This window comes from Cololabis saira, chromosome 3, assembly GCF_033807715.1.
Source record: "Cololabis saira isolate AMF1-May2022 chromosome 3, fColSai1.1, whole genome shotgun sequence".
Lineage (NCBI taxonomy): Eukaryota > Metazoa > Chordata > Actinopteri > Beloniformes > Belonidae > Cololabis > Cololabis saira.
In genome coordinates this window covers 1,214,495-1,242,200 of record NC_084589.1, presented here as the reverse complement: position 1 = coordinate 1,242,200, position 27,706 = coordinate 1,214,495, and the positions used below count along the sequence as shown (strand labels likewise).

Sequence of the window (27,706 nt, the reverse complement as noted above, 5' to 3'; positions counted from 1 at the left end):
CTGAATTTCTGATTTATGTAGAAAAAACAAGCTTTTGATTGTTTTTAAGACATTCAAGGCCTGTTTAAAATATACATTAAATGCCATAATAGGTCTCCTTTAAGGTAGTTGGTGCTATCTGCGGTGGACGGAAGGAGATTGATGCTTCCGAGGTCTGCATCCCATAGTGAGTCATCTCAATCATATTACTCAGAGAACTGGGCTTATGTCAATAAAAGTTTTAAGGCTCCAAAGATACATCCATCCCTCCAAACATCATCCATCAATACGTCCAACCAACCATGATCCTGTGGTTTTCATTACGTCACTGAAAACATCCAATATACTCCCAGGTTTGTAGAAAAACAGTGTTTATTTAAAAATTGAGTGAGAATTAGTTTTTAAAACATCTAAAAGATAAGAGGCACCTGCCAGCAGGACAGGGAGGAGGTTCATGGGATCTTCTCAGCAGACAGCAGCCTGGACTGCAGGATCCTCGTCTGTCAAACACAGTAAAACATCGTCAATAAGGTGCAGCTAGAGCTGCGGTACATTTACATTTATACTCTCTATTTGAAACAGAGACGGGCGGAGCTTTGTGTCCATATCCTGCGTTGATTTCGTCCATCTTTGGGTAAAGAGCCTCAATGCTTAATATCACGGATGAAATGGAGCAACGGGAAGTCATGGGAGCAGTATTGACCAGTGACTCAATCATTAACCAAATATGATCCAACGAAACAGATGAAAATTAAGCCGCTCAGCTTCACCAACCACCGACCACCTAACTTCCACACTGGCCACGGTTACATGATGTTTTTTAATTCCGAATTAATTATTCTGAATTAAATAATTCCGAATTAAGGTTTACATGGAAAACACGTTTGTTCGGCTTTATCCAATTCCTCTACAGGTCTGGGGGTTGGGAAGGTTCTGAATATTGGGTCATGTAAACACCAAACAGAATTTCCCCATCAAACGGAACTGGAATTTGTTTTCTGCACATGCTCTGTTCACAAGGAATCCTGGGGCCTTATGTACTAAGAGTGCGGCGCACAAAAAACGTGCGTTCGCCACTTTCAACGCTCACGGTCGGATGTACAAAGAATGACGTGAACGTAGAAAGCTGCGGTCCGGCACTCACACATCAAGGCTGTTACACGCACTTTTCTGAGGTTCTGTCCGTTGGCGACACTCACTGGTGATGCAGTGAAGTGCAGGATATGAGGAAACGTGACGTCAACAATAAGTTCACGACCACATGAAGGACACGACAGTCCCCAATCATCAAATAAGTGACACACGGGTGGAACTGCACCAATTACACAATTAACCACATGGTCTGAACATATAAAGGTCGGCGCAGGACAACGTAACCTGTGCAAATCACAATGGCATTGCTGCTCGTGGTAGACGACTGCAATAATGGGAGAATCAGGAGGGAGCGCATCTTCAGGGACCACACTGATTTACTGGCCCACGATGATGACTGGCTGGTCAGCCGTTTCAGATTTCCAAGAGCAATCCTCTTGGAACTCTGTGCTGAGTTGGGTCCAAGTTTGGAGAGGGAACAAGGAGGAGCCACGCACTACCTGTCCCCCTGCAAGTGCTGACCACACTTGGTTTCCTGGCTACCGGGTCCTACCAGCGCGAGTTGGCAGACCGGTCAGGAATAAGCCAGTCCGCACTGAGCCGTGCAATGCCAGCTGTATGGGACGGGATCATCCGCAAGTTCGGCAGGTACATCAGATTCCCGTATGGTGCAGCTGACCTTGCAAATATTAAAACGCAATTTGCAGCAATTGCCAGTTTCCCTAATGTAATCGGTGTGATTGACTGCACACACATTGCAATAAAGGCGCCATCGGTGGATGAATTTGCGTATGTCAATCGCAAAAACTTTCATTCCATCAACGTGCAGATCATATGTGACGCACAGATGCTTCACAAATGTTGTGGCAAGGTGGCCTGGCTCGACCCACGACTCCTTCATCCTCACCAACAGCCTGGTGGGGATGAGGCTCCAAGCTGGCAGGGTGCAGGATGGATGGCTCCTTGGTGAGTGATCGCTTACAATGTCGAAAATAAAGCCACTTCACAGTTCTTCAGTTATTTATTGGTTATTTCCATTTTTTAATTTAGTTGTATAGACCGTTGAGCGTGTGTGTGCGTTTCGGCTGCTGCAGGACTGAATTTCTCCTCTGGGAGATCAATGAAGTCTATTCTATTCATTAATGTGTCTATTGACAACCCATCAGGTGACAGCGGCTATCCACTGAAGGGGTGGTTGATGACCCCCCTCACCAACCCCCAGACTGCCCGAGAACTCGCTTACAACCACGCTCATACCATCACTAGAGCTGTTGTAGAGCGAGCGATCGGGCAGCTGAAATGTCGGTGGCGCTGCCTGGACAGGAGCGGGGGGATGCTGCTGTACCGCCCCGACAAGGTGGGCCGCATCATTATTGCTTGTGCCACCTTGCACAATCTGGCGCACCGCCATGGCGTCCCACTGGCAGAGGTGGAGGAGCCAGCAGACGACCCAGAGCCAGCCCCCCCCCTTGTGCAACCCCATGCAGCTGCCATTCGGGCCCGACAACGTGTCATTGACACACTATAGATGGGAAACTCAGTCAAGGTTCATTTTTTAACGTTTTATTATTGTATTATTTTAGTAGTGATCTGCTCCAGTGAGTCAGCAATGCGTGACATGGTTGCATTTAGTTGGTCAATTCCCCGACTGATCCTGTCGTGAATATCCAGGACCGCCTGCGTCAGCATGAGGCCGGTCGGACGGACCTCAGGACTGGAGGCACCGGTGGCGCGGGGTTCCTCAGATGGGAGGGAGGATGCTGTGACCCCCGAGGTTCCCGGTTCGGCATCATCTGAATAAAATTGTAACAATATCACTTCAGTCACTCGAGTCTATTATTTCAATGCAAGCATAAATAAGTTTACTTCACTGTGGGTTATGGTACACTTGGAGTTAATTTACCTTCATTTAGCTGCTCAAATGAGACGGAGTCGCCCTCAGGGACAGATAGGAATCCTGTGAGGACGGTCTCACCCACGATTGCGCACACGCGCTCCTCAAAAGGGGTGAGCGCCTCCGTTCCTGCTCCACCACCCGTCATGGCCGCACTTCGCCGGTGTGCAGCCGCTCTCCTCTTTACCTCCATCTTTATGTCCGACCACTTCTTTTTTAATTCCTGTGGGCTGCGGTGCTCCGACCCCACAGCGTTTACGGACACAGCCACAAGATCCCACTCGCCTTTTGTCTTCTTTGTATTTATCCCAGAGGACAGGGAGCCAAAAAGGACGGTCTTCCTGGCCTCCACCTCTGTTAAAAGCGTTTCCAGCTCACACTCTGTGAATCTTCTCTTTTTGGTTGCTTTTGCCATTTCTAAAGTTTATTTGGCCGATTTGCACTTGCTGTTTTATACTCATGATCATGCGTCAGGGCGGAGTTTTGCGCTCCCGCATGTGCGCTCAATTCCACGCTGATTGTGATGTACAGAGAAAACTGCGTGGATTTGGGCGTACGCACAGCTTTGTACATATGAATTTTTGCGGTCTTGTTAATTCCACGCACGGATTCACGTTGAAATCCACGCACTCTTAGTACATGAGGCCCCTGGTCTTTTGAGTCCAGGAAGTTCTTCTAAACACGGAGAAACCAAGACCAGGAGGAGACTAATCACTTCATAAATGTAATGAAGGATATGAACATTTCTGCATTTGTAGACGGTAGAAAGTACCGGGATATAAGATTTACAAGAAGGTGAGAGCAAAGTTGCGTGAAGCAGCATTTGTTTTGAATTTGGATACAGGAAGAAGAAGTGGAAATAACGGGAATTGCGTCATGACGTTCTCCGTGCATCGCTGGTTTGATCCAGATATCCTGAATGATAAATTACCATGTAAACGGAATATTCCCAATGTTTCAGTAACCGGAATATTAGCAATAACCCAAATTTTGCATGTAAACGTAGTCACAGAGTCCAATGACCACCTCCCCATGCAGCTGAAGCCCCTACTCCCCACCTGCTTCTCCTCTGCAGACAGCACTGTGCTCTCTACCGCCACCAGCTGGTACTGTTGGTGCTTCAGACTCCGGGGGAAGATCCGCAGGCGCCGCAGGGCTCCGCCCACCGTGCTGCTGCTCAGCAGCTTGCTGCTGTGTGACGGAGGACACCCCGGATCAAACAGCAGCAGACACAGGACACCGTTCTTCCTCTGCTCCAACCCCACCACGGAGCGGCTGTGACCTGGGAGACGGGAGGACGGAGACGGTCCGTTAGAGACACGGATGCACAGAGAAAGACAGAGGGAAGAGATGGAGAAAGAGGAAGAGAGAAAGGGGACCAGAGAGAGATGGTATGTTCTCAAGCCTCACCACAAAGACAGAAAAAGAATGAATGAAACTTGCTTCCTTGCCAACAAGAGCTGGTATTTCACGGTAATGATGAGAGGACCAGCTCGTCTAATCCTGCGCACTATGTTCACTTATTACACCCTTCTGCTGGGAAAGATGACAGGAGAGCTACAGAGACATCTGGCCCAAAAGTGATGTTATATACAATAGTATAGTACTGTATTTGGTACTGTAAATAGTGAACACATCAAAAAAAATATTAATGCAACAGATTTTGCTTCTGTGGAAGAACAGGAGACAATAGACATGACAAACAAAAACCCACACCCGTATATAACCCACATATATACGGGTGAAGTATCCTAATATGGGTGACGGACCAACAACGGGTGACGGACCAACGACGGGTGACGAACCCTACTACGGGTGACGAACCCTACTACGGGTGGCGTACGCTACTACGGGTGGCGAACCCTACTACGGGTGGCGAACCCTACTACGGGTGACGAACCCTACTACGGGTGACGAGCCCTACTACGGGTGACGAACCCTACTACGGGTGACGAACCCTACTACGGGTGACGAGCCCTACTACGGGTGACGAACCCTACTACGGGTGACGAACCCTACTACGGGTGACGAATCCTACTACGGGTGACGAACCCTACTACGGGTGACGAGCCCTACTACGGGTGACGAGCCCTACTACGGGTGACGAGCCCTACTACGGGTGACGAGCCCTACTACGGGTGACGAACCCTACTACGGGTGACGAGCCCTACTACGGGTGACGAGCCCTACTACGGGTGACGAGCCCTACTACGGGTGACGAACCCTACTACGGGTGGCGTACGCTACTACGGGTGGCGAACCCTACTACGGGTGGCGAACCCTACTACGGGTGACGAGCCCTACTACGGGTGACGAGCCCTACTACGGGTGACGAGCCCTACTACGGGTGACGAACCCTACTACGGGTGGCGTACGCTACTACGGGTGGCGAACCCTACTACGGGTGGCGAACCCTACTACGGGTGACGAACCCTACTACGGGTGACGAGCCCTACTACGGGTGACGAACCCTACTACGGGTGACGAACCCTACTACGGGTGACGAGCCCTACTACGGGTGACGAACCCTACTACGGGTGACGAACCCTACTACGGGTGACGAATCCTACTACGGGTGACGAACCCTACTACGGGTGACGAGCCCTACTACGGGTGACGAGCCCTACTACGGGTGACGAGCCCTACTACGGGTGACGAGCCCTACTACGGGTGACGAACCCTACTACGGGTGACGAGCCCTACTACGGGTGACGAGCCCTACTACGGGTGACGAGCCCTACTACGGGTGACGAGCCCTACTACGGGTGACGAACCCTACTACGGGTGACGAACCCTACTACGGGTGACGAACCCTACTACGGGTGACGAACCCTACTACGGGTGACGAACCCTACTACGGGTGACGTACCCTACTACGGGTGACGAACCCTACTACGGGTGGCGTACGCTACTACGGGTGACGAACCCTACTACGGGTGACGTACCCTACTACGGGTGACGAACCCTACTACGGGTGGCGTACGCTACTACGGGTGACGAACCCTACTACGGGTGACGAACCCTACTACGGTGGCGTACGCTACTACGGGTGACGTACGCTACTACGGGTGACGAACCCTACTACGGGTGACGAACCCTACTACGGGTGACGAACCCTACTACGGGTGACGAACCCTACTACGGGTGACGTACCCTACTACGGGTGACGAACCCTACTACGGGTGACGAACCCTACTACGGGTGACGAACCCTACTACGGGTGACGAACCCTACTACGGGTGACGAACCCTACTACGGGTGGCGTACGCTACTACGGGTGACGTACCCTACTACGGGTGACGTACCCTACTACGGGTGACGTACCCTACTACGGGTGACGTACCCTACTACGGGTGGCGTACCCTACTACGGGTGACATACCCTACTACGGGTGACGTACGCTACTACGGGTGACGAACCCTACTACGGGTGACGTACCCTACTACGGGTGACGTACCCTACTACGGGTGACGTGCCCTACTACGGGTGACGTGCCCTACTACGGGTGACGTGCCCTACTACGGGTGACGAACCCTACTACGGGTGACGAACCCTACTACGGGTGACGAGCCCTACTACGGGTGACGTGCCCTACTACGGGTGAGGAACCCTACTACGGGTGACGTGCCCTACTACGGGTGACGAACCCTACTACGGGTGACGTACCCTACTACGGGTGGCGTACCCTACTACGGGTGACGTACCCTACTACGGGTGGCGTACCCTACTACGGGTGACGTACCCTACTACGGGTGACGTACGCTACTACGGGTGACGAACCCTACTACGGGTGACGTACCCTACTACGGGTGACGTACCCTACTACGGGTGACGTACCCTACTACGGGTGACGTACCCTACTACGGGTGACGAACCCTACTACGGGTGACGAACCCTACTACGGGTGACGAACCCTACTACGGGTGACGAACCCTACTACGGGTGACGTACCCTACTACGGGTGACGAGCCCTACTACGGGTGACGTACCCTACTACGGGTGACGAACCCTACTACGGGTGACGAACCCTACTACGGGTGACGAACCCTACTACGGGTGACGAACCCTACTACGGGTGACGAACCCTACTACGGGTGACGAACCCTACTACGGGTGACGTACCCTACTACGGGTGACGAACCCTACTACGGGTGACGAACCCTACTACGGGTGACGAACCCTACTACGGGTGACGAACCCTACTACGGGTGGCGTACCCTACAGGTCGCTATTAAACCTCCTCCCTCCAGCTTTTGAACTGTAACAGATGTAGTGTGTTAAAAAAAACAAGATATATTCTCTTTAGAGACAGCTAAAAACTAATTAAAACAGTAAAGGAAGGCATTCAATTGCCTCTTAAAACATTAGCATAATAAGAAAATACTGTTTAAATTGACATAAATCTGTAGAAAGCTGACAGCATCATTCTTGCTTTCATTTTTCTTTTGATTTATCAACTTTGTTTCTGTTGAACCAGTTTGGTGTATGCAAGGACACATGCTTATGGGATTTCTCTGTCTTGCTCGGGTTAGGGTTACCTAAAAGCTCCAGGGTGTCTGTATCCAAGTTCCTTTGAAAAGCCGCAGTTTGAGACAAAGCTTGAGTTCATCTTTAGTCTGAGGCAGATAGAATGTAGGAATTTAGTTCACCAAAGCTTTTTGTATCTTCTACACTAGATTACTGTAATGTGTTATTAGCAGGATGTCCAAGTAATTTGCTGAATATCCTTCAGCTGATCCAGAATGCAGCAGCACGAGTGCTGACAGGAATCAGCAAGAGAGACCACGTCTCCCCAGTGTTAGCGTCGCTCCATAAGTCCCGTAAAACTCAGAATCCAATTAAAAATGTTATTACTTGAGTATACAGCCCAAAACAGCTCCGCCATATTTGTGGGACTGGGCAGAGGGCTGTTCTAGGGACGGGGCAGACAGATACCGGTATACCCGGTATACCGAATATAGTGGCTGGTTAGTGTATTTACAAACGTTTATGAATTGAAGACTTGAACCCAGTAAGCAGGAGCCCAGGAATGAGCAGTAGCAGCTGCCAGCAGCCAATGAGGTGTCCACATGTGACACATTCCTGATGTGAAACCTTTCTGAGCGTTTTAGACAGAAGTGAGGCCCCGTACCTTGGTGCTGGAGGTAGAGGGGGGGCAGACGGGTCTGGATGAAGCGGGGGGGGAGTCTACTGCTCCTGTTGGACTGACTGAAATATTCCCTGACCCAGTCAAAGAGCAGGGGGTGGGTACCAGCAGGTCCGGTCGGCTTGTGGAAGTCCATGATGCGAGCACTGGGAAAACACACGTGTCATGTTTATAAAGTTCAGATAGTTCACAGAGTTTATTCATAAATTATTTAAACACACAAATACATATAACAATCAATTGAGGTAAGTTTGTAAAATGGGACTCCCCAGAAGCTACTGTAGCTTATGAATAGGGGTCCAGTCACACACAAAACAACTATAAATTAAAGCTGCAAGCAGCGATGAACGGTCCTCCACCCTTTGCACGTTCAGGCTGCAGTGGAAGCTTATATGACTTGTATGTAGATTCTTCAGGACTGGACATTTAGTGGATGAAACCACCCACGACTCTCTATATCAAACCATTCAAAAGTTATGGCAGAAAATAGGATCTATCAGATATCCACCAATCAGATGAAGGGGAGGGGCTAATTTGCACCAATTATGTTCAAGGACTCAAAACCGAGTCAGATGACACCACCCACAAATCTTTACGTCAAACCATTCAAAAGTTGGAACTATCAAATACAGACCAATCAGATGAAGGGTGGGCGCACTTTTTGGCGTCTAGCGTCGCCACGGTAACACTTTTGACTGAGAAAAGTAATGCGCGCCGTCGCAGGATAGAGACGCACATTTTGATGTATAACACACCTGGGTGCCCCTTACGGTTCGAGCGAAGAAACGGCCGAAGGAATGGCATAAATTGCACCAAAATTACACGATTAATTCAAAATGGCCGACTTCCTGTTCGGTTTCGACTACAACAGGGATAAACTGGGGAGGAAATGTTGATGGAATAAATAAGCTGTGAGATGTTGTACAAGTGTGTGAAAATCATTTTCAGATCCAGCCCCGTTGAGCCCGACTTCTTCGTGTCACCTGAGAGGAAGTGCAGCTCACCTGATTCCCAGGGAGGTGAGGAGGACGTAGATCTCCGTGGCTCCGATCCACGCCCGCGTCCCCTGCAGCTGCTGGTTGAAGTGGGAGGCGCCTTGTGGATCCAGCCCCTCCTTCCAGGCCTCCTCTATCATGGTCTGCAGCTGAGGGATGCAGGGCACCGCCCTACCTGCACAAGAACATGTCAGGATAATGTTAGGATGACATAATTGGTGTCACCCTGCTGTCATTGACTACGTTTACATGCAGTCGAAATTGGGGTTATTGCTAATATTCCTGTTACTGAAACATTCAGAATATTCCGTTTACATGGTAATTAATCATTCGGGATATCTGGATCAAACCAGCGACGCACAGAGAACGTCATGAGGCAATTCCCGTCATTTCTGCTTCTTCTTCCTGTATCCAAATTCAAAACAAATGCTGCTTCACGCAACTTTTCTCTCACCTTCTTGTAAATCTTCTATCCCGGTACTTTGTACCGTCTACAAATGCAGAAATGTTCATATCCTTCATTACATTTATGAAGTGATTAGTCTCCTCCTGGTCTTGGTTTCTCCGTGTTTATAAGAACTTCCTGGACTCAAAAGACCAGGATTCCTTGTGAACAGAGCATGTGCAGAAAACAAATTCCTGTTCCGTTTGATGGGGATATTCTGTTTGGTGTTTACATGACCCAATATTCAGGTTTTAAAAGGAGTAACCCAGGGGTCATATTCAGGTTTTTAAAAACCGAATATGAGCAAATTCTGGTTATTCAAAGGGGTTATTGGTGTTTACATGGCTGTGCAAATTTGGGTTATTGCCAATATTCGGGTTTTAAAAGAGTTATTGATGCATGGAAACACAGTCACTGTCAGCAACACTGGCCCTGGATTCACACTGAAAGCGCCACAGGCGTCCGGTTGCCATTCATTGTCTATGAAAGCGCTGCGAGAGGCGTCTGAGGCCACGGAGGTGTTGGAGGCGTCCAGAGCGTCAATTTGAAGTTGAAAAATCTCAACTTTATACAAATGAGCAGCATTGACGCCGAGGCAGCGTCCAATCACAGACCGGGATTCCTGAAGCGAGAACTCCCAATGCAGATTGTACTTTCATGTTCACAAACGTACACTCATTCACATGCACACATGAGCAGAGCTGTGCACTAACACACTTATTTTATCAGGAATTAATATAATTCATCCAGCAAACTGACATTTTTGCTGATTTGACTGCCGTTTTTACCTGAACTGCTCATGTGAAACACGTAACTGATGGTTGAGGAGCTGTATGGTCCCAACCATTTTATTTGTTACATCGTTCCAATGCAAAATAATTTTAAAAAATGTGCTTCCTTTCTTATATTCTTCCACTCTCTTTTCTCTCTCTTTCTTCCTCCTTTTTATCTATTTATTTACTTTTCCTTTGATTTTTGTTTTTTTCTGTTTTTCTTTTTATTCATCCATTTTTTAATTTATACTGTGTAGCTTTCAAACTTAAATATTACTTAAAATCATTTTCAGGGTTTTTTTTATCATTATTTTCGTTGAATTGTCTAATGTTCTGTTAAAAAATATAATATAATAAATAAATAATAAAAATATAATATGTATATCGTTTTTTTTTTTATTCCTGTTCTACTGTGTCTTACCCCCTAATAAAAATATTGAAACAAAAAAAACCGTGCTTATTAATCACAAAACACAGTTTAAACATCATGACTAAATCCGCTGGGACCCGGTGTGTCAGTGTTCACTCAGACAGACTGCAGCTTCACCGGGAACAACGATGATGGTTGATGTTGATCCAGGACCAACCTGGTTAAGGAGCATCAAACTCACTCTTATCTACGCAGAAATAACACTGAAATATAAAGAAGGCTTCCCAAAGTGCTATCTATGGTGAAATAGGAAACTGTAGATGTGCAGCTATATATAGATATAGACTTTAGCCAGCAGCGATGCAGGCGTCCCGAGCCTCCACAGGCCATTTTGGACACTTTCAGTGTGAATCCACCATGAGAGATCACAGGCTGTTTGTGACTTTTTGTCATTTGTTGGAAGCATTTGTTGCAGAAGGACGGCTGACACTGGCTGAGCTCGGGTATGTGCCGGCGGGGGTGTTGTACAGGTTAGAGTGTAAAGGTGACAGTTTACAGGTGACAGTACCTTGCAGGTGTGTGGAGTAGGGGTCTACATTGCTGAGGGAAGACAGCAGCATCTGGAAGTTTCTGTATCCACACCCCCAGCCTTTGTCTCCCCCAGAGGAGCTGTAGTGGTCCGTGTCTGCAGCCAGCCACACGTGCACGCAGTCCAGGGCCTGGCTCTGGTAGTACTCCCGTAACGCTGGGATCACACCTGCACACAGTGTAGCAGAGAAAGAGACTCTGACGGATTCTTGTTCATTTTATTCAACCAGCAACGGCAGCAAAAGTCTGTTTCATGATCCAACTCTGAGGTGCAGATGTTCATAAACCTGGTGCTGAGGAGAGAATTAAAAAGGGATCTAGACGGTGATAAGGAACGACCAGATCTACCAGGATCTCTGTCTCTTCATAGCTGCTCACGGCTCCAGCGGACTTTTCAGCAGCGCCGAGACGAACAAACAAAAAAAAAAAAAGAGCATTGCCGCTTGAATCTTCTCTCACTCTCATTTTTTAACTTGATATCAAACACAAGCCACAGACCCAGCAGCAAATCTATCATCTCCTCCAGGTTCTACATCTTTAGTGTTGTTGTCTTCTTCGTTTAGATCACACAATCAAATACGTCACAGCAGCTTCACCAACCTCCTACTTCTGCTCCAGGTGCTGAATTGTTATGGAAAAGAAAGCAGGCCGATTTGAGTCGAGCCAAGTAGGTACTAGTGGAAAAGAGCCATAAGTGTGTGATGAAGGTGATGAAAACATGTTCCCAATCATCTGTGCTGTGAAGAGGAGGAGGAGGACGGAGGGCTATGTAGGAGAACAAAAAAGCACAGGGGAGCACGGAGTAATAAAAAATATAGAGAAATACAGAGGACTATAGGAGAGTACAGGAGAGTAGAGTGTTGATGCTGGAGATCTCTGTTGGAGATCATGTGATCAGTGTTGAACTCAGCTGCAGGTTGACTAAGCTGCAGGTTGTATTTTATTCACAAATGAGTGCAATAATGCTTACATAGAAGAGGAAACTCCGTGTTCATATGACCAATGAGAGAACAGTTGGTTCATGGCATTTGTTATCAGCTCTGAACCGCTACAGACGTTTGCCTTGTGAACATAAATCCAACGAACGAGAAACGAAACAACTGTATCGATTTAGCCCCTGAATCGGAACAAAACAAACGGACCACAGGTGTGAAAGCAGCCTTAATCTCTCGTCTGCAGCCGTTGGAACCTGGTAAGTTACAAAGTTTTTTAACAAGCCATAATAACTCAGTTTCCTTGGTAACGGGAGATATTCCTCTCAGCTCCGCTCGTCTATTTTCTTTTCTCTCCTCTTCTGCATCCCAGTCATCAAAATAGTTAAATTCACCAAATAAATTAAAATAAATTACAAAATCACTCATGTCTCCGTCCTGCGGTAGCCGGCTCTTCTATGAATCTCCGTTGTCGTGGTTACCACCTGGCAGTTGATCCAGTAATGATATTAAAGATATCAGGCAATTTGACTGAACCTGTTTTCTAGGTTATCACTTATAACCTACACCTGCCAGCCAATCAGAATCGAGTGTTCACACAGACTGTGGTATAAATATATATAGCCTATACATTATTATTATTATTTTTTTTAACTCTCACTAATTATTATAGTTAAAATTTCCTTTGCCTTTGCCTTTATTTCTTTTTAAGTTGGAGGACACCCTGCAGTATCTCCGCAGTCCCCGGTTGAAGACCTGGCTTAATGGCCTAAAATGTAGAATATGACATTTTTGAACTGTGGTATCCTACGACCCCCCCCCACCACCGGACCATCTTACCCTGAGTTCTAGTCGCTCCGTCATCCACCCCCGAGGCCAGAGACTCCATCATATTGGCCTTGTGGAGGTGGAAGTGTGCCGGGGGCAGCACGCCCCGGGCCACCGCCCTCTCCATGGTCCTCTCCATCTGCTGCCGGTAGCCCCCCGACCCGTCCAGCCCAAACTGCCTCTGCACAACCAACCACAGGCAGGACACTCAGGCCACCTATCACACCGTATCACACCCCCACGTATCACACCCCCACGTATCACACCCCCACGTATCACACCGAGAAACAGAGTTGGACTCGGAAAAAAAACAAGAAAACAAACCTAAACTGCAACTTCAAATCAGAAAAGAGGTGGAAGATTTTTTTTTCATTATGCACTTGGAGAAAAAAGTTTTGATTGTTTTTGCTAAATAAATTAGAAATTCAGCCTCTGAGCCATGTCTTTATCTTCCCATTCTCTAACCTCATTATCTATGCAGGATTCTGAGTGGGCGGGGCTATGATAATGAGGCTCTGTGCTGATTGGCTGCCTGAATGACGCGATACACCGCTACGGAAAAATGGCGGAAGCTCCGGCCGGCGGAGTTAGTTGTGGGCGTGGTTTCACACATCGGAGGCCAGCCTATGTAAATCGCATTTTGGTTACGTAAGAGCAGAATCTTATTGGCTCGTAGATCCACATCAGACTGGACGGCTCATCCGGGCGGCTGTACAGACTTTTTTTCATAATAGGTCCCCTTTAAAGTCATGAACATAACGTGTGAATGAATTGCTGAATGTTGTGAGAGCAGACCTGCAGCTTGTGGAAGTCCTCCCTCTCCTGCCGGGCCTCCTCCTGCTGCTGCAGCTGGGTGGCCAGACTCCTGCTCTGCTCCTCCTCCTGCCGGGCCTGCTCCTGCCTCCTGCTCTCCTCCTGCTGCTGCAGCCGCGTGGCCAGCTGCAGGTCCCCGTCCAGGCTCCCTGCAACAACAACACGCTGAGGGGGGAGCTATGGCAAGCCCTTTTAATATTTAACAGCTAGACTCGATATGCACTGCAAAAACTCAAAATCTTACCAAGAATATTTCTAGTTAAAATGTCTCATTTTTAGTAAAAAAAAAAAAAAATCTCATTACACTTAAAACAAGAATCATCACTGGAAAAAACAACAATTTTCACCTGTTTCAAGTAAATTTTCACTTAAAATAAGTAGAAAAATCTGCCAGTGGAACAAGATTTTTTTTGCTAATAAGAAGATAAATCTTGTTCCACTGGCAGATTTTTCTACTTATTTCAAGTGAAAATGTACTTGAAACAGGTGAAAATTGTCAAATAAGTTATTTTTCTGGTGGTGACTCTTGTTTTAAAGCAGCACAACGTAACTTTCAGCTTTTCTGAGTTTGGCGGCATCTTTTGGACAAAAGCGGTAGTGCTTTACCAGAAAGAACACTACGTTTCCCATGAGCACCAGCGCGTACTGCAGGAAAACTCCTGTCCCGTCGCTGCATTTGTTTTGATGAGAGGAGACGGGACACTTTTCTGTTTCACCAAGTGAACTGAAAAAAAGGATGTTAAACTGCTGGAAAGGAACTGGAATTTACCGGGATACCTTAAACAAGGAAGCCAGGGAGCGGTATATGGAGAAAATAATGATTATTAATTATTATTAATTATAATAATAATTAATCCCTACTGAAGAGCCATGTGTTTCAATAAATTTGTATAATAGTACAACATACAGTACATGTTTTGTATTACTCTTACTTTTCTTTTCTTTTTTTTGATTGCTATATTATGCTGAAGAAGCTCCGAGGCGTGATTATTTTTGTTTTCCTCGTGAGATAATTTTTTTCCTCTGCAGCTACAAATAAGAGTTAATATTTTTTCCTCAACAAACTAGTTTTATCTGAAGATTGGGGTTAATTGCACCGCAGACAGCTGGCCAGCAACTGCGTTTAGCTGGAGAAGTGGAGAATAAAACCTGTGTTTTGATCCGACCCGGTCTGTGTGAGTGTTTGTGGTTTAAGGCTGATTTATGGTTCTGCGTTAAATCGACGCAGAGCCTACGGCGTAGGGTACGCGGCGACACGCACCGTATGTTGCGCGTCGCCACGTACCCTACGCCGTAGGTCTGCGTCGATTTAACGCAGAACCATAATTCAGGCTTTACTGTGTGGAAGCCGGTGTTTGGTCGTTACAGCCGCGATCCAAAGCGAGCCGACGGCTCTTTCACTCTGTTATATCAGATACTTGGCCTGCGTGGTTCTGCCTCCGAGCAGGAAACCGGTGAAAAGTTAAACCATTAGGATCTTTTCCCCACGTCTGTTGTGTGGAGCTGCTGCAGCCATAACACAGCAACAGCTTCTGCGGAGCTCTGAGCTCCAAGCCCCGCCCATTTTCGTCTCGACTGCGAATCGGGAAGGAGGGGGAAGTGACGTATGCCGTAAAGCAGTCAAAGTCGTAACGATTTGTAGTTTTTTAGTGTGGCAGGGTTCCTACCATGCTCCTCAAAGTTACATAGTGCCAGTGAAGGCGATACAGACCCCTCAGACCATGACAGAGGTGTCATTAAACCTGTTGGAAATTGATGTACCATCACAATGACTCTGGAAATATGATATTAAGGTGGAAAAGTTACGTAGTGTCGCTTTAAGTGTAATGAGATTTTTTGACTAAAAATGAGACATTTAAACTAGAAATAAGACAAATATTCTTGGTAAGATTTTGAGTTTTTGCAGTGTCTCTTGAAGATATCCACAATTCAATTCTTCCCAAAAAGAGCATTTCAGATATCTACAATTACATTCTTTCTGTCCACAATTGTCATTTCAGATATCCACAACGTCATTCTGCCTAGGACAAATGACGTCACTTTTGCCAGTCATGTGTACGGGGTTTCTAATTACAGATATCTACAATTCAGTTGCAGATATCTGCAATGTGAATTACGGATATCTGCAACTGAATTACGACTAGCTGTAATTCCAGTTTCAGATATCTACAATTTAATTCTGACTAGTCATAATTCCAGTTCAAGATATATTTAATTCCCCCCAATTCAAGATATCTACATCATCCTTTTTAGATATCTTGAATTAAGTTTTGACTAGTCAGAATGAAGTTGTAGATATCTTGAACTGGAATGACGGATAGATATAATTTAATTGTAGATATCTGTAATCAAGTTATAGATAGCTTGAAATGAATTTTAATTAGAGATATCTCAAATTGGACATATCTTTAACTTCCATTCTGCCTAGTCAAAATGTAATTACAGATATCTTGAATCAGAGAAAATTTCGTGAATAAAGTTGAAATGTTGAGAAAAAAAGGCGAAATTTCGACTTTATTCACAAAATTTCAACTTTTTTCTCGAAATTGTATTTCAACATTAATCTCGACGTTTCGACTTTTTTCTCAAAGTGCACAATAAAAAAAAAATCTTTCACTCTCAAATGTTTTTTCTCTTGCATGGCCCTGACTCATAAAACATGAAACTGACTCATAAAGGCTAAAAATGCCTTCAGTTTTGTAATGAAATGGAAAAAAATATAAACAATAGGGCCGCTCGGTGGCGCAGTGGGTTAAGCAGCGGCTCATATACTGAGGCTACAGTCCTCCTGCAGCGGTCGCAGGTTCAAATCCCGGCCTGCGCACCTTTGCTGCGTGTCATCCCCGATCTCTCTCTACCCCTTTCATATCTGCAGCTTGAATAAAGGGCCACTAGAGCCCAAAAAAATCTTAAAAAAAATAAATATATATATATATATATATAAACAATAAACATCAAATACTAATGTTAGGGGACTGTCTGGTAAGATTCTGGCCCTCCCCCCCTGGTGTAAGTGGTTCGACGTCCCGGTTCTCACCTGTACCGTTCCCACCTGAGCCCGGGTCCAGATGCAGCTCCACATGTTCCTGCAGAGAGAAGCTGTGGCTGAATACGGCGGAGCACAGGGGGCACTCCAACCTCCGCCCTCCTGCAAACACAAGCACCGCTCTGTTGGTCGGAGTGTGCAAAGGTCGGGATGTGGACTGAGGTCTAAAATGATTTTAATATGACCATTGCGTAGCTGAAAGTGTTCCAGGATAATGTAGCCAACAGTGAAAAGCCCTGCTGCTGAGAACTGAGGAGATTAGCTCCTGTACTGTGTCGTGTGTGGTGGAAATGTTATTTTCAGGTCACTGAGTACACTTAGTTCAGTTGTCACAGCATTTTAGTTCAGCCGTCCCACACTGATGCAAAGCAATGTTACGAAAACCGTCTAGTATTTAGTAGGCCTGTATTGAAAAAAAAATGATTTTCTGATTCTAAATCGATCCTCTTATTAATTCCTAAAAATCGATTCGTATGTCTAAAGATTTTTTTTCACCAATACATTACAACTTTTGGACAGGAGAATAACTTGTGCCATGTTTTTGCCTTTAAATATGTTTAAAGGTATGAAATGAATTAAAGTTTTCAGTTATAATTGCATAAATGTCTATATTTCATTACTTATACTGTCTTGGGGTTACATTTGCATAAAATGCTAAAAATCTAATTCTCAAAAATTAAAAACCAAAAAAGACTGAAAATGGAAAAAATAAAAACGGAATGTAGGAAAAAATAAAACCGATTTCATCCGTCTCCGTTTGCTAATTCTGACCCACGATGTTTCTGAAAGCAGTTCTATCAGCATTCTGGGAGCTGATTGGTCCTTACAGCATCATTAGCTGCAATACTTGCTGTTCAATCTCAATATAATACTAGTATTAATATGTTGCAGAACTACAGTCATATAATTCATGAAACAGCTCAAAAAAACAGTTTTAATAACACTAACCTAAATCAATATCGAAATCGAATCGGATCAAATCTTGATAATCGATTCTGAACCTTAAGAATCGGAATCAAATCGATTCTTGACATTTGAATGGATCCCCAGTCCTGGTATTTAGTCTAAACCGTTCTGGTTCTGTTGAAATTTTCATGGTGTTCCGTTTCACTCCTTAAAATTTCAGAGATCAAGATTAAAGTCACTGAACTTGGGCCATCCGTCATTTTTATTAGCTCACTTGACCGAGTCTAACTCAGATAGCCACCTGGCGGTTAGAACCCATCTGAACGCTGAGGTGTTGATAGTCATGTGACCCAGGATGGCAGAAACGCACCTGAGGGGGATCTGGCTGGGTGTGATGTCACAGGGGCGGAGCAGGAGTCCGGAGTCCAGCCTGGAAGAGGCAACCGTCCGTCAACGTGCAGTCAAGTAACAGAAAAACAGACTAAAGTCACCCTGTCTTCCAGGTCTGAAAGTTGGAATTTTATAAATTGCACAAAGTAAAGTAGCTGCAGGTGAAGGTGTGACCCCCCCACCCATCTCACAGCCTCTCCAGTTGTACGCTGTCGCCGTGACGCCGTCCTGAACCCTTCGGACTTCTCCGTCACTCCATTTCTCCGCGGTGCAATACCCCCCCAGAGCGCTAGTTGATACTTTGTTTAGCTTCCGGTGATGATGTTGATGTGGGATAGAGGGAATGCGCATGACGTCACAGCGGGTTTCGCCCACTGAGTGTCAGAAAGACTGAGTGTCAGAAAGACTGAGTGTCAGAAAGACTGAGTGACAGAAAGACTGAGTGACAGAAAGACTGAGTGTCAGAAAGACTGAGTGTCAGAAAGACTGAGTGTCAGAAAGACTGAGTGACAGAAAGACTGAGTGTCAGAAAGACTGAGTGTCAGAAAGACTGAGTGACAGAAAGACTGAGTGTCAGAAAGACTGAGTGACAGAAAGACTGAGTGACAGAAAGACTGAGTGTCAGAAAGACTGAGTGTCAGAAAGACTGAGTGTCAGCGTAAACTTTCAGTTTGAGCAACTGGAAAACATCTAAAATGGGAAAGAGCTGTTGTGCGATCGACTGTAATCATAGATTTAGCAAGAAATCGGAGTTATCGTTTTACAGAGTGACGAAAAATAATCTTAAGAGAGACAAATGGATCTCTGCAATTCACAGAAACAACTGGATTACAGACACCGAAACGTGGATTTGTGGTTTCCCATTTTGTATCAGGTAATGTTGGATTTTTGGGTAGCTAACGTTAAACGGTCAAATCATAAAGTTCGGTGTCCTCATCACTTTAATTTCTACAACAAATCCTGCCTTGAAGTCAGACCAAGCGTCAAGACTTTTGTAAGCCTTCAAGCTTTGCTTTGTGTATTTCCCCGGCGTAGAAATTATACATTTAAATATGAGGAAACTGGATTGGTGGCCAAATATTAATATCCATGGACCACTGGTTCTTGGTAACTGTACGGGTCACTGTCATGTCCAGCTGCCTTTAATTTAAGCTGATAATCGGCTGTTATCCCGTCTTCTCCACTAATTGCAGCTGTTTTTGCCACTCAGTGCAAGTAAAGCCTGATTTATGGTTCTGTGTTAAACCAAGGCAGAGCCTACGCCGTTGCCGTGACGCCGTCGGTAACCTCCAGACTTCTCCATCACTCCATTTCACCGCGGTGCAATACCCCCCCAGAGCACTAATTGATACTTTGTTTAGCTTCCGGCTTTTCCGGTCACAGTGAATCAAAGAGATGAGGACAACTATCGTGCAAAAAAACCAAAACAACCCGAAAAAAAAAAAAAAAAAAAAAAAAATCACACACTGCATCACACACAAGAAGATAATAGCGCTGAAAGTTCACGACTGCTTCACGAACCGGAACCAGAAATGCGTTGCTACCAAGCGAACCAATCACAGCCCTCTCGGTCTGCGTTGGGTCTGCAGGTCAGGCTACGCCATAGCCTACGGAGAGACTCCTGCGTAGCCGCGTATCCTACGGCGTAGGTTTAACGCAGAACCATTATTCAGCCTTCAGGAGACTCAACTCCCTCCCTGTACTACCGGCACTCCGCCTTCTGCCCCCTACCACACATTAGGACAATAAAACTTGAAACTTGAAAAATGTAGCAACCGCTCATTTTATCTGCTTAGAAATGACAGCAGACGAGGCAGTGTTTTGTTCATGGACATAAAGATGCAGGTGTACGAGGCAAAGCAGTTACCTTCATCTGAGTGTTGCTCCTGCAGATGCAGCTCCACGTGTTCCTGCAGGATGAAGGAACTGCTGCACACCAGAGAACACATGGGGCAGGAGAAAACCTTCTCTGGAATACAAATGAAAAGAAGACTAAACAAATATACTGTCAGGCTGCAGACCGGTTTCTTCCAACATGCTGTCCAAGCCTTCCAAATCATTCTTCAGAAAACCAGCAGGTGACTTTACAAGGGCTTTGTCTCATGTTTGTTTTGGTCTCTTGATGTCAAAATCCTCCTACTATCAAGACCAAAGGTCCATTGGTCCACAGTCACTCTGAAACTGTCCTAGTCTCTATCTAGTCCATTGGTCCACAGTCACTCTGAAACTGTCCTAGTGTCTATCTAGTCCATTGGTCCACAGTCACTCTGAAACTGTCCTAGTGTCTATCTAGTCCATTGGTCCACGGTCACTCTGAAACTGTCCTAGTCTCTATGTAGTCCATTGGTCCACAGTCACTCTGAAACTGTCCTAGTCTCTATGTAGTCCATTGGTCCACAGTCACTCTGAAACTGTCCTAGTCTCTATCTAGTCCATTGGTCCACAGTCACTCTGAAACTGTCCTAGTGTCTATCTAGTCCATTGGTCCACAGTCACTCTGAAACTGTCCTAGTCTCTATGTAGTCCATTGGTCCAGTCACTCTGAAACTGTCCTAGTCTCTATGTAGTCCATTGGTCCACAGTCACTCTGAAACTGTCCTAGTCTCTATGTAGTCCATTGGTCCACGGTCACTCTGAAACTGTCCTAGTGTCTGTCTAGTCCATTGGTCCACAGTCACTCTGAAACTGTCCTAGTCTCTATCTAGTCCATTGGTCCACAGCCACTCTGAAACTGTCCTAGTCTCTATCTAGTCCATTGGTCCACAGTCACTCTGAAACTGTCCTAGTCTCTATCTAGTCCATTGGTCCACAGTCACTCTGAAACTGTCCTAGTCTCTATCTAGTCCATTGGTCCACAGTCACACTCTGAACCCAGAGTCTCTATCTCTCCAGGGATTCTCTCAAAAACTATAAATGGACGTTATGCCCTGGATTTGTGAACAACATTCAACCTCAGACTCTGTCAGTAAAGGATTATTTTATTGTGAATGGAAGGTTAAGTGGCACTTTATTCATTTAATTAGCGCTAAATAAAAGGCACACCAACACAGTCAGGGTCGGCTAATGTAATGGGCATGTTCATTAGGAGGGAAAGAGAGTTAAAGGTCCTTCAAGGCTCTATGGTCAGACTTTTCTGATGTACAAGTCGAAATCAAAAGAAACTCAGAGTAGTTAATCACATTTTATCAGTGTGGGGTAATTTATTAAAGTTCATTAAATGTTAATTTGTTTGGACCGCGGTGACCATCCTGTGTGGTCTGATTAGAGACAGGTGTAAAGTGCAGAATTACCTCTCTTTGAAGAGGACGGCAGCAGTGGTTGGGCCTTCACATGCTTAGATTTGCCTTTTGAATCTTGTGTTGTCATGGCAGCAGGAATGAGTGGAGTCTCTTCCTGTGATGAACAGCTGACCCCTGCTGAGCTTCTCTGTCTGCTTGGTACCAAGTCTGTTCTGACCATCGAGGCATCAAAGAGCACTGCTTCTCCAGCTCCACGACTGATGCCACCCATGTTGCCTCCGGTTCCCCAGGTGGTGCCTCCAGCTCCCCCGTTGGTGCCTCCGGTTCCTCCGGTGGTGCCTCCAGCTCCCCCGTTGGTGCCTCCAGCTCCCCTGACGGTGCCTCCAGTTACCCTGACGGTGCCTCCAGCTCCCCCGTTGGTGCCTCCAGCTCCCCTGACGGTGCCTCCAGTTACCCTGGTGGTGCCTCCAGGTTCACCAGTGTTTGAAGCCTGAGTGCATGTGAATGGGTCTTCAGGATGTGCAGATGTGATGTGGAAGCAGAGTTGGTTGTAGGACACACCAGACAGAGAGCAGAGTGGACAGTGATGGTCGCCCTCCATATGACTGAGGAGAAGGTGCGTCTTCATGTCCTGCTCCAGCAGCACCTCTTCCCCGCAGATCTCACAGGTGAGCATGTTGCAGCCTACAGACAGGGAAATAAATATCAACGCATGACAGGAAGCATGTCACAACTGGTTTGTACACCTGAGGACAGGGCTGGGCGATATGACCTCAAATCAATATCACTATAAATTAGGCAGTTTTACCTTGATAACGATAAATGTACGATAACCCTTAGCCAGCAACATCTACAGACATCTACAAAATGTCTACAGAATGCAGCAGCACGTCTGGTCTTCAACCAACCCAAGAGAGCTCAACGTCACTTCGCTGCTAATCTCTCTGCACTGGCTTCCAGTTGCAGCATCAAGTTCAAAGCTCTGCTTCTGGATACCAAACACTTACCCAAACGGCTCCTGCCTACCTTCACTGCTTCATCCAGAGCTACACTCCCAGAGCTACACTCCCTCTACCTTAACTTCTTCATCCTGAGCTACACTCCCTCTCTCAACAGCTCAGCTCAGCCAGTGAAAGAGGCCTGGTGCTTCCACCATAACGTGGTGTGATTGTGTAATGCAGGGGTGTCCAAAGTCGGTCCTCGAGGGCCGGTGTCCTGCAGGTTTTAGATGTTTCCCTGCTTCAGCACACCGTGATAAAAGTAGCTGTGTCATCAACAGAGTTGTCCAGACCTTGATGGCAAGCTAGTGACGGCTGTTAATTTGAATAAGGTGTGTTAAGGCAAGGAGACATCTAAAACATGCAGGAAAAAAACAAAATTAATCGAGTCCAATCCAACTAGGGGAAGGAACCAGCACTCTAAGGCAGGGATTTATTCAGGAAGCCCTCGAGGACCGACTTTGGACACCCCTGGTGTAATGGAAAATCTCTCTACTTGGAGCATTGGATAACAATAATAACAATGACTTGGATTTATATAGCGCCCTTCAAGGCACCCAGAGCGCTTTACAGAGATCATTATTCATTCATACACATTCTCTCTGGTGGTGGTAGCTACGTTTGTAGCCACAGCTGCCCTGGGACAGACTGATGGAAGCGTGGCTGCCATATTGACCAAACGGCCCCTCCGACCACCAAACAGTAATACACATTCAAGCACATTCACACGGGGCAAGGTGGGTAAGGTGTCTTGCCCAAGGACACTACGACAGCAACTGGGACGGAGCAGGATTCGAACCGCCAACCTTCCGATCATTGGACGACCCGCTCTACCACCTGAGCTACTGCCGCCCCAATGGATAAAAATGTCTGGTCAGTTACCCATCTTATGAATGATCAAGGAAATTGGCCTTCCTATGAAGATTTTGGCTTGAAATTAGGGCTGTGCGATTAATCGATTTTAAATCTAAATCGGATTTATTAATCAAAATCGATGTTAAAAAAGGAAAATCGGAAAATCGATTTTCCTTTTTTGCAGCTGGCTGCATTACAGACAGAGCTCGTCTAGTCATCTTTGTTTGGTCAAGAAAATTGTAAATGTTGTCACTTTACTAAACTCAAGGAGGATTTACAGTATCTTTCAATTGCACTTCATTCCCAATAGGGAAATTTGTTTTCTTATTTTTATTTAAAAATAAAGATAACATATTTGAAACAATTTATTCCATTGTCTTTTGTAGTTTTACCAAAAAAATCGAAATCGAAATCGAAAATCGGGTTTTCAGAGAAAGAAATTGGGATTTTATTTTTGTCCAAAACCGCCCAGCCCTACTTGAAATATGATATAATCTGCACACATGCTCAATTTAATAAGGTAATTAAAGCAATCCCTGCCCCTGTTAAAATGTTAGTCCAAAATATAGATACTCAGTCATGTGTGATACACTTACCTGTACTTCACTTTAATGATCATGATTTTCTGTCTGAAGGAAACTCAAACAAGTTGATATGTGGTCACTTAAATGACATACTATTCCCATTGCGATCAAATAGAAATTCCATTAATCAACTATTTTCTGAGTCAGACATTAAGAAATGGAGAACAAAAAATTATCCAGTAAGCCCCAAGACAAAATAAGTCCATTTCAAAATTCTAAACAATATTGATCCATCCAATGAACTGCTGAGGAAGAGATTTGGTATTGACCACAACAACTGCAGCTTCTGTGATTCTGAAGTGGAAACTACTGATCACCTGTTTTTTGATTGTCTGTAAACTGTAATATTCTGGGAGGATCTGCAAGACTGGCTGTCAACAAAAATCCAACCCTCTCACAAGAGAGAACATAGTGTTTGGTATTAACATGAAGGATAATAAGTGTGACCTGAATGTTGAACAATCCAATTCTTGCGAAATTCTTCATCCACACATCTTCTCTGTGTTTAAAAAAGACCTTGTGGACAATCATCTCAATGCTTTGAAAATAATGAGGGTCAAAAATGGCATTGTCCTTCCTCAGAGCATATGAAGAACTGAAAATATTTGAGGACACCTAATGTGATATTATTTCTTATTATTCATTTATTATATGTCTGGATTTATTTTATTTATTAACTTATTTATTACTTATGTTGATTATAATTTTCAATATTTTGTTTGTTATCTTCTACGGGCTTGTGTAATTAAGTTCATTGTCATGGTTTCTATGCCTTATGGTATGTAAATGATACATTTTCAATTAAAAAAAGAACATGACATGCCATGGCTGTAACATAAGAGCTATTGTTTACATACAGGACTGTCTCAGAAAATTAGAATATTGTGATAAAGTTCTTTATTTTCTGTAATGCAATTAAAAAAACAAAACTGTCATACATTCTGGATTCATTACAAATCAACTGAAATATTGCAAGCCTTTTCTTATTTTAATATTGCTGATTATGGTTTACAGTTTAAGATTAAGATTCCCAGAATAGTCTAATTTTTTGAGATAGGATATTTGAGTTTTCTTAAGCTGTAAGCCATGATCAGCAATATTAAAATAATAAAAGGCTTGCAATATTTCAGTTGATTTGTAATGAATCCAGAATGTATGACATTTTTGTTTTTGTAATTGCATTACAGAAAATCACAATATTCTAATTTTCTGAGACAGTCCTGTATGTTCACTAGGAACTATTGTTTTACGTTGCAGGAGAGCTGCTACAAAAGTGTTGTAACACGGACGGATTTGAGTGATGCACCCCGCATGAACAGGTTGAGCTCATGGATCTCAGCCCCCGGGTCTGGCAGTCAGAAGGCGCGCCGATTTTTTCCAGTGGCCAGCCGCGGTACTGCAACAGAAAATCCCATGCGGCCCAGAAAGCTTTTTTCCCATAGACCGCAATAGTAAAAGATAAGCCTCTAAAACTGTTCACAGGACACCTCCAGCTGTAATCACCGGCAATTACTAATCTTTGTATTCTATATTTTTAAGTCATGGACTTTATATCCGTCAAAAATGTTTTATAACGGCCAGAAAAGTCAAAGAAAAGTCTCTTTCTGGGCGTGACGTCACGGATGACGTCACAGCCGTGTCCGTGCATTCCACGGATGTTTATATTAATATATATTATGTAATTATATTATATTAATACATTAATAATATATGTAATGCTATACATGTAATAATATACATTAATTTATGTATTATATTAATACATATTATATTAATATTCGCGGCATTCCCCCGGGGCATGATGGGAGGCCCCAGAGCATCATGGGAGGTGACTCAACTGCGCATGCTCTATGGGCCGCTGTATGCGGAAGTAAACCCGGAAGTCAGAGATTTTTTCGGCTTATGCGCTGGCTGAGCAGAATGCATTGAAATGAATGGGCGGCCATTTTTAGTCTCCGATCCAGTTTCTATAATACATCCATGATGGATCTATAATAATAACTGGATCGGACGTCAAAAATGGCCGCCCATTCATTTCAATGCATTCTGCTCAGCCAGCGCATCCGCCGAAAAAATCTCTGACTTCCGGGTTTACTTCCGCATACAGCGGCCCATAGAGCATGCGCAGTTGAGTCACCTCCCATGATGCTCTGGGGCCTCCCATCATGCCCCGGGGCAATGCCGCGAATATTAATATGATATGTATTAATATAATATATTAATTAATGTATATTATTACATGTATAGCATTACATATATTATTAATGTATTAATATAATATAATTATATAATATATATTAATATAAAACATCCGTGGAATGCACGGACACGGCTGTGACGTCAGCCGTGACGTCACGCCCAGAAAGAGACTTTTCTTTTACTTTTCTGGCCGTTATAAAACATTTTTGACGGATATAAAGTCCATGACTTAAAAATATAGAATACAAAGATTAGTAATTGCCGGGGATTACAGCTGGAGGTGTCCTGTGAACAGTTTTAGAGGCTTCTCTTTTACTATTGCGGTCTATGGGAAAAAAGCTTTCTGGGCCGCATGGGATTTTTGGTTGCAGTACCGCGGTTGGCCACTGGAAAAAATCGGCGCGCCTTCTGACTGCCAGACCCGGGGGCTGGTTGAGCTGTAATGTTATTGACCCGTGTCCTGAAGCTATAATAAACTATAACCCACTTAGGTTGAAATAAGAAATTATGTAGTCACTGAGTAATGAAAGAGACAGAATTTAACAATAGCTACGTAAGCGTTTTTACCTGTGCTATGAAGAAGTCAAATAAACACAACATATGAGACCGTTTCCTCCGTGTCTGTTATATAATACATCCATGGTCTGTTATCTGTTTTTGTCTGTTGACGTGATCGCCGGGGGTCACGTGACGTGCCGGCTCCCCTCCAACACATTCAGGTAAAACAGGTGTTCAAATGTACTCACAACTCTCCAGTCAACAGCTCAATCCGCTTTCCTTTCAGCAGAAACGAAACAGCTCACTGCTCCCAAACATTCAAACAGACGATGTCACTTCCGTCCTGAACCTTTAAAGTAAAAGAACATCTCTTAAAAAAAAGAGGCTCTCATACCTGACGAGAAGGCAAACAACCACGTGATCAAACAACCACGTGATCCCTGATACTGAACCATGTACTGAACACAGAAACCAGTAAAACTAATAAACTATGCAATAAATGCAAAAAAAGAAACACCTCGGAACTTTTTTTTTTTAAATATCTTTATATACAAACAACAAGGCATCAAACTTTATCGAAATGCTTCAAGGAACAGGTGCATTTGAGAGAAAATAGAAGGAAAAGAAAATAAATAAAATGAAAAGGAAAATAATTAAAGGGGCTAGGGTTTATCCAATAAATTATATTCAACAATTATGTTCAAAAGTTGTATTGCATTTCTTTTTGTCATGAGTTTAAGGGCTTTAGAAAAGTGAAGGAAAACTGAAAGATTGAATTTCTGTAGGATACACTGCCAAAACTCAAAATCTTAACAAAAATATTTGTCTTATTTCTAGTTAAAATGTCTCATTTTTAGTCACAAAATCTCATTACACTTAAAACAAGAGTCATCACCGGAAAAATAACTTGTTATTTGACAATTTTCACCTGTTTCAAGTAGATTTTCACTTAAAATAAGTAGAAAATCTGCCAGTGGAACAAGATTTTTTTGCTTGTAATGAGAAGATAAATCTTGCTCCACTGGCAGATTTTTTCTACTTATTTCAAGTGAAAATTTACTTGAAACAGGTCAAAATTGTCAAATAAGTTATTTTTCTGGTAATGACTCTTGTTTTAAGTGTAATGAGATTTTTTG

General features: G+C 44.6%; 2 protein-coding genes across 5 annotated transcripts; both read right to left on the bottom strand.

Annotated features, from left to right (window-relative positions):
- Positions 1-313: 313 nt before the first annotated feature.
- On the bottom strand, positions 314-26,949 carry LOC133424460 (zinc finger-containing ubiquitin peptidase 1-like). Of its 4 annotated transcripts, none has more exons than XM_061715103.1 (13): positions 26,819-26,949; positions 21,488-22,120; positions 20,065-20,166; positions 18,389-18,571; positions 18,178-18,237; positions 16,893-17,003; positions 13,838-14,004; positions 13,055-13,223; positions 11,263-11,451; positions 9,116-9,281; positions 8,097-8,257; positions 4,024-4,247; positions 314-479 (listed from the first exon to the last, which is right to left on the bottom strand). In XM_061715103.1, exons 2-13 carry the CDS (start codon positions 22,110-22,112, stop codon positions 432-434), a joined length of 2,205 nt encoding a protein of 734 aa, XP_061571087.1. In that variant the 5' UTR covers positions 22,113-22,120; positions 26,819-26,949; the 3' UTR covers positions 314-431. The 4 variants fall into 4 exon arrangements, with proteins under 4 accessions (XP_061571087.1, XP_061571078.1, XP_061571092.1 ...); XM_061715094.1 differs by lacking the exon at positions 26,819-26,949 and adding an exon at positions 26,640-26,796; XM_061715108.1 differs by lacking the exons at positions 18,389-18,571; positions 26,819-26,949 and adding an exon at positions 26,640-26,795.
- Positions 505-3,983, bottom strand: LOC133424487 (nuclear apoptosis-inducing factor 1-like). The gene is made up of 2 exons (XM_061715137.1): positions 2,975-3,983; positions 505-2,864 (listed from the first exon to the last, which is right to left on the bottom strand). Exons 1-2 carry the CDS (start codon positions 3,378-3,380, stop codon positions 2,638-2,640), a joined length of 633 nt encoding a protein of 210 aa, XP_061571121.1. The 5' UTR covers positions 3,381-3,983; the 3' UTR covers positions 505-2,637.
- Positions 26,950-27,706: the final 757 nt, after the last annotated feature.

What these genes read in the sequence shown, in the direction of transcription:
- LOC133424460 (XM_061715103.1), bottom strand. Translation starts at nt 22,112, where the DNA reads ATGCTCACCTGTGAGATCTGCGGGGAAGAGGTGCTGCTGGAGCAGGAC. An exon ending in GGAGCAACACTCAGATGAAG is followed by an intron (nt 18,572 to 20,064) that starts GTAACTGCTTTG and finishes TCTGACACTCAG; the next exon opens with TGGGCGAAACCCGCTGTGAC. An exon ending in AGGACTTCCACAAGCTGCAG is followed by an intron (nt 13,224 to 13,837) that starts GTCTGCTCTCAC and finishes TTGGTTGTGCAG; the next exon opens with AGGCAGTTTGGGCTGGACGG.
- LOC133424487 (XM_061715137.1), bottom strand. Translation starts at nt 3,380, where the DNA reads ATGGCAAAAGCAACCAAAAAGAGAAGATTCACAGAGTGTGAGCTGGAA. An exon ending in ATTTGAGCAGCTAAATGAAG is followed by an intron (nt 2,865 to 2,974) that starts GTAAATTAACTC and finishes AATTTTATTCAG; the next exon opens with ATGATGCCGAACCGGGAACC.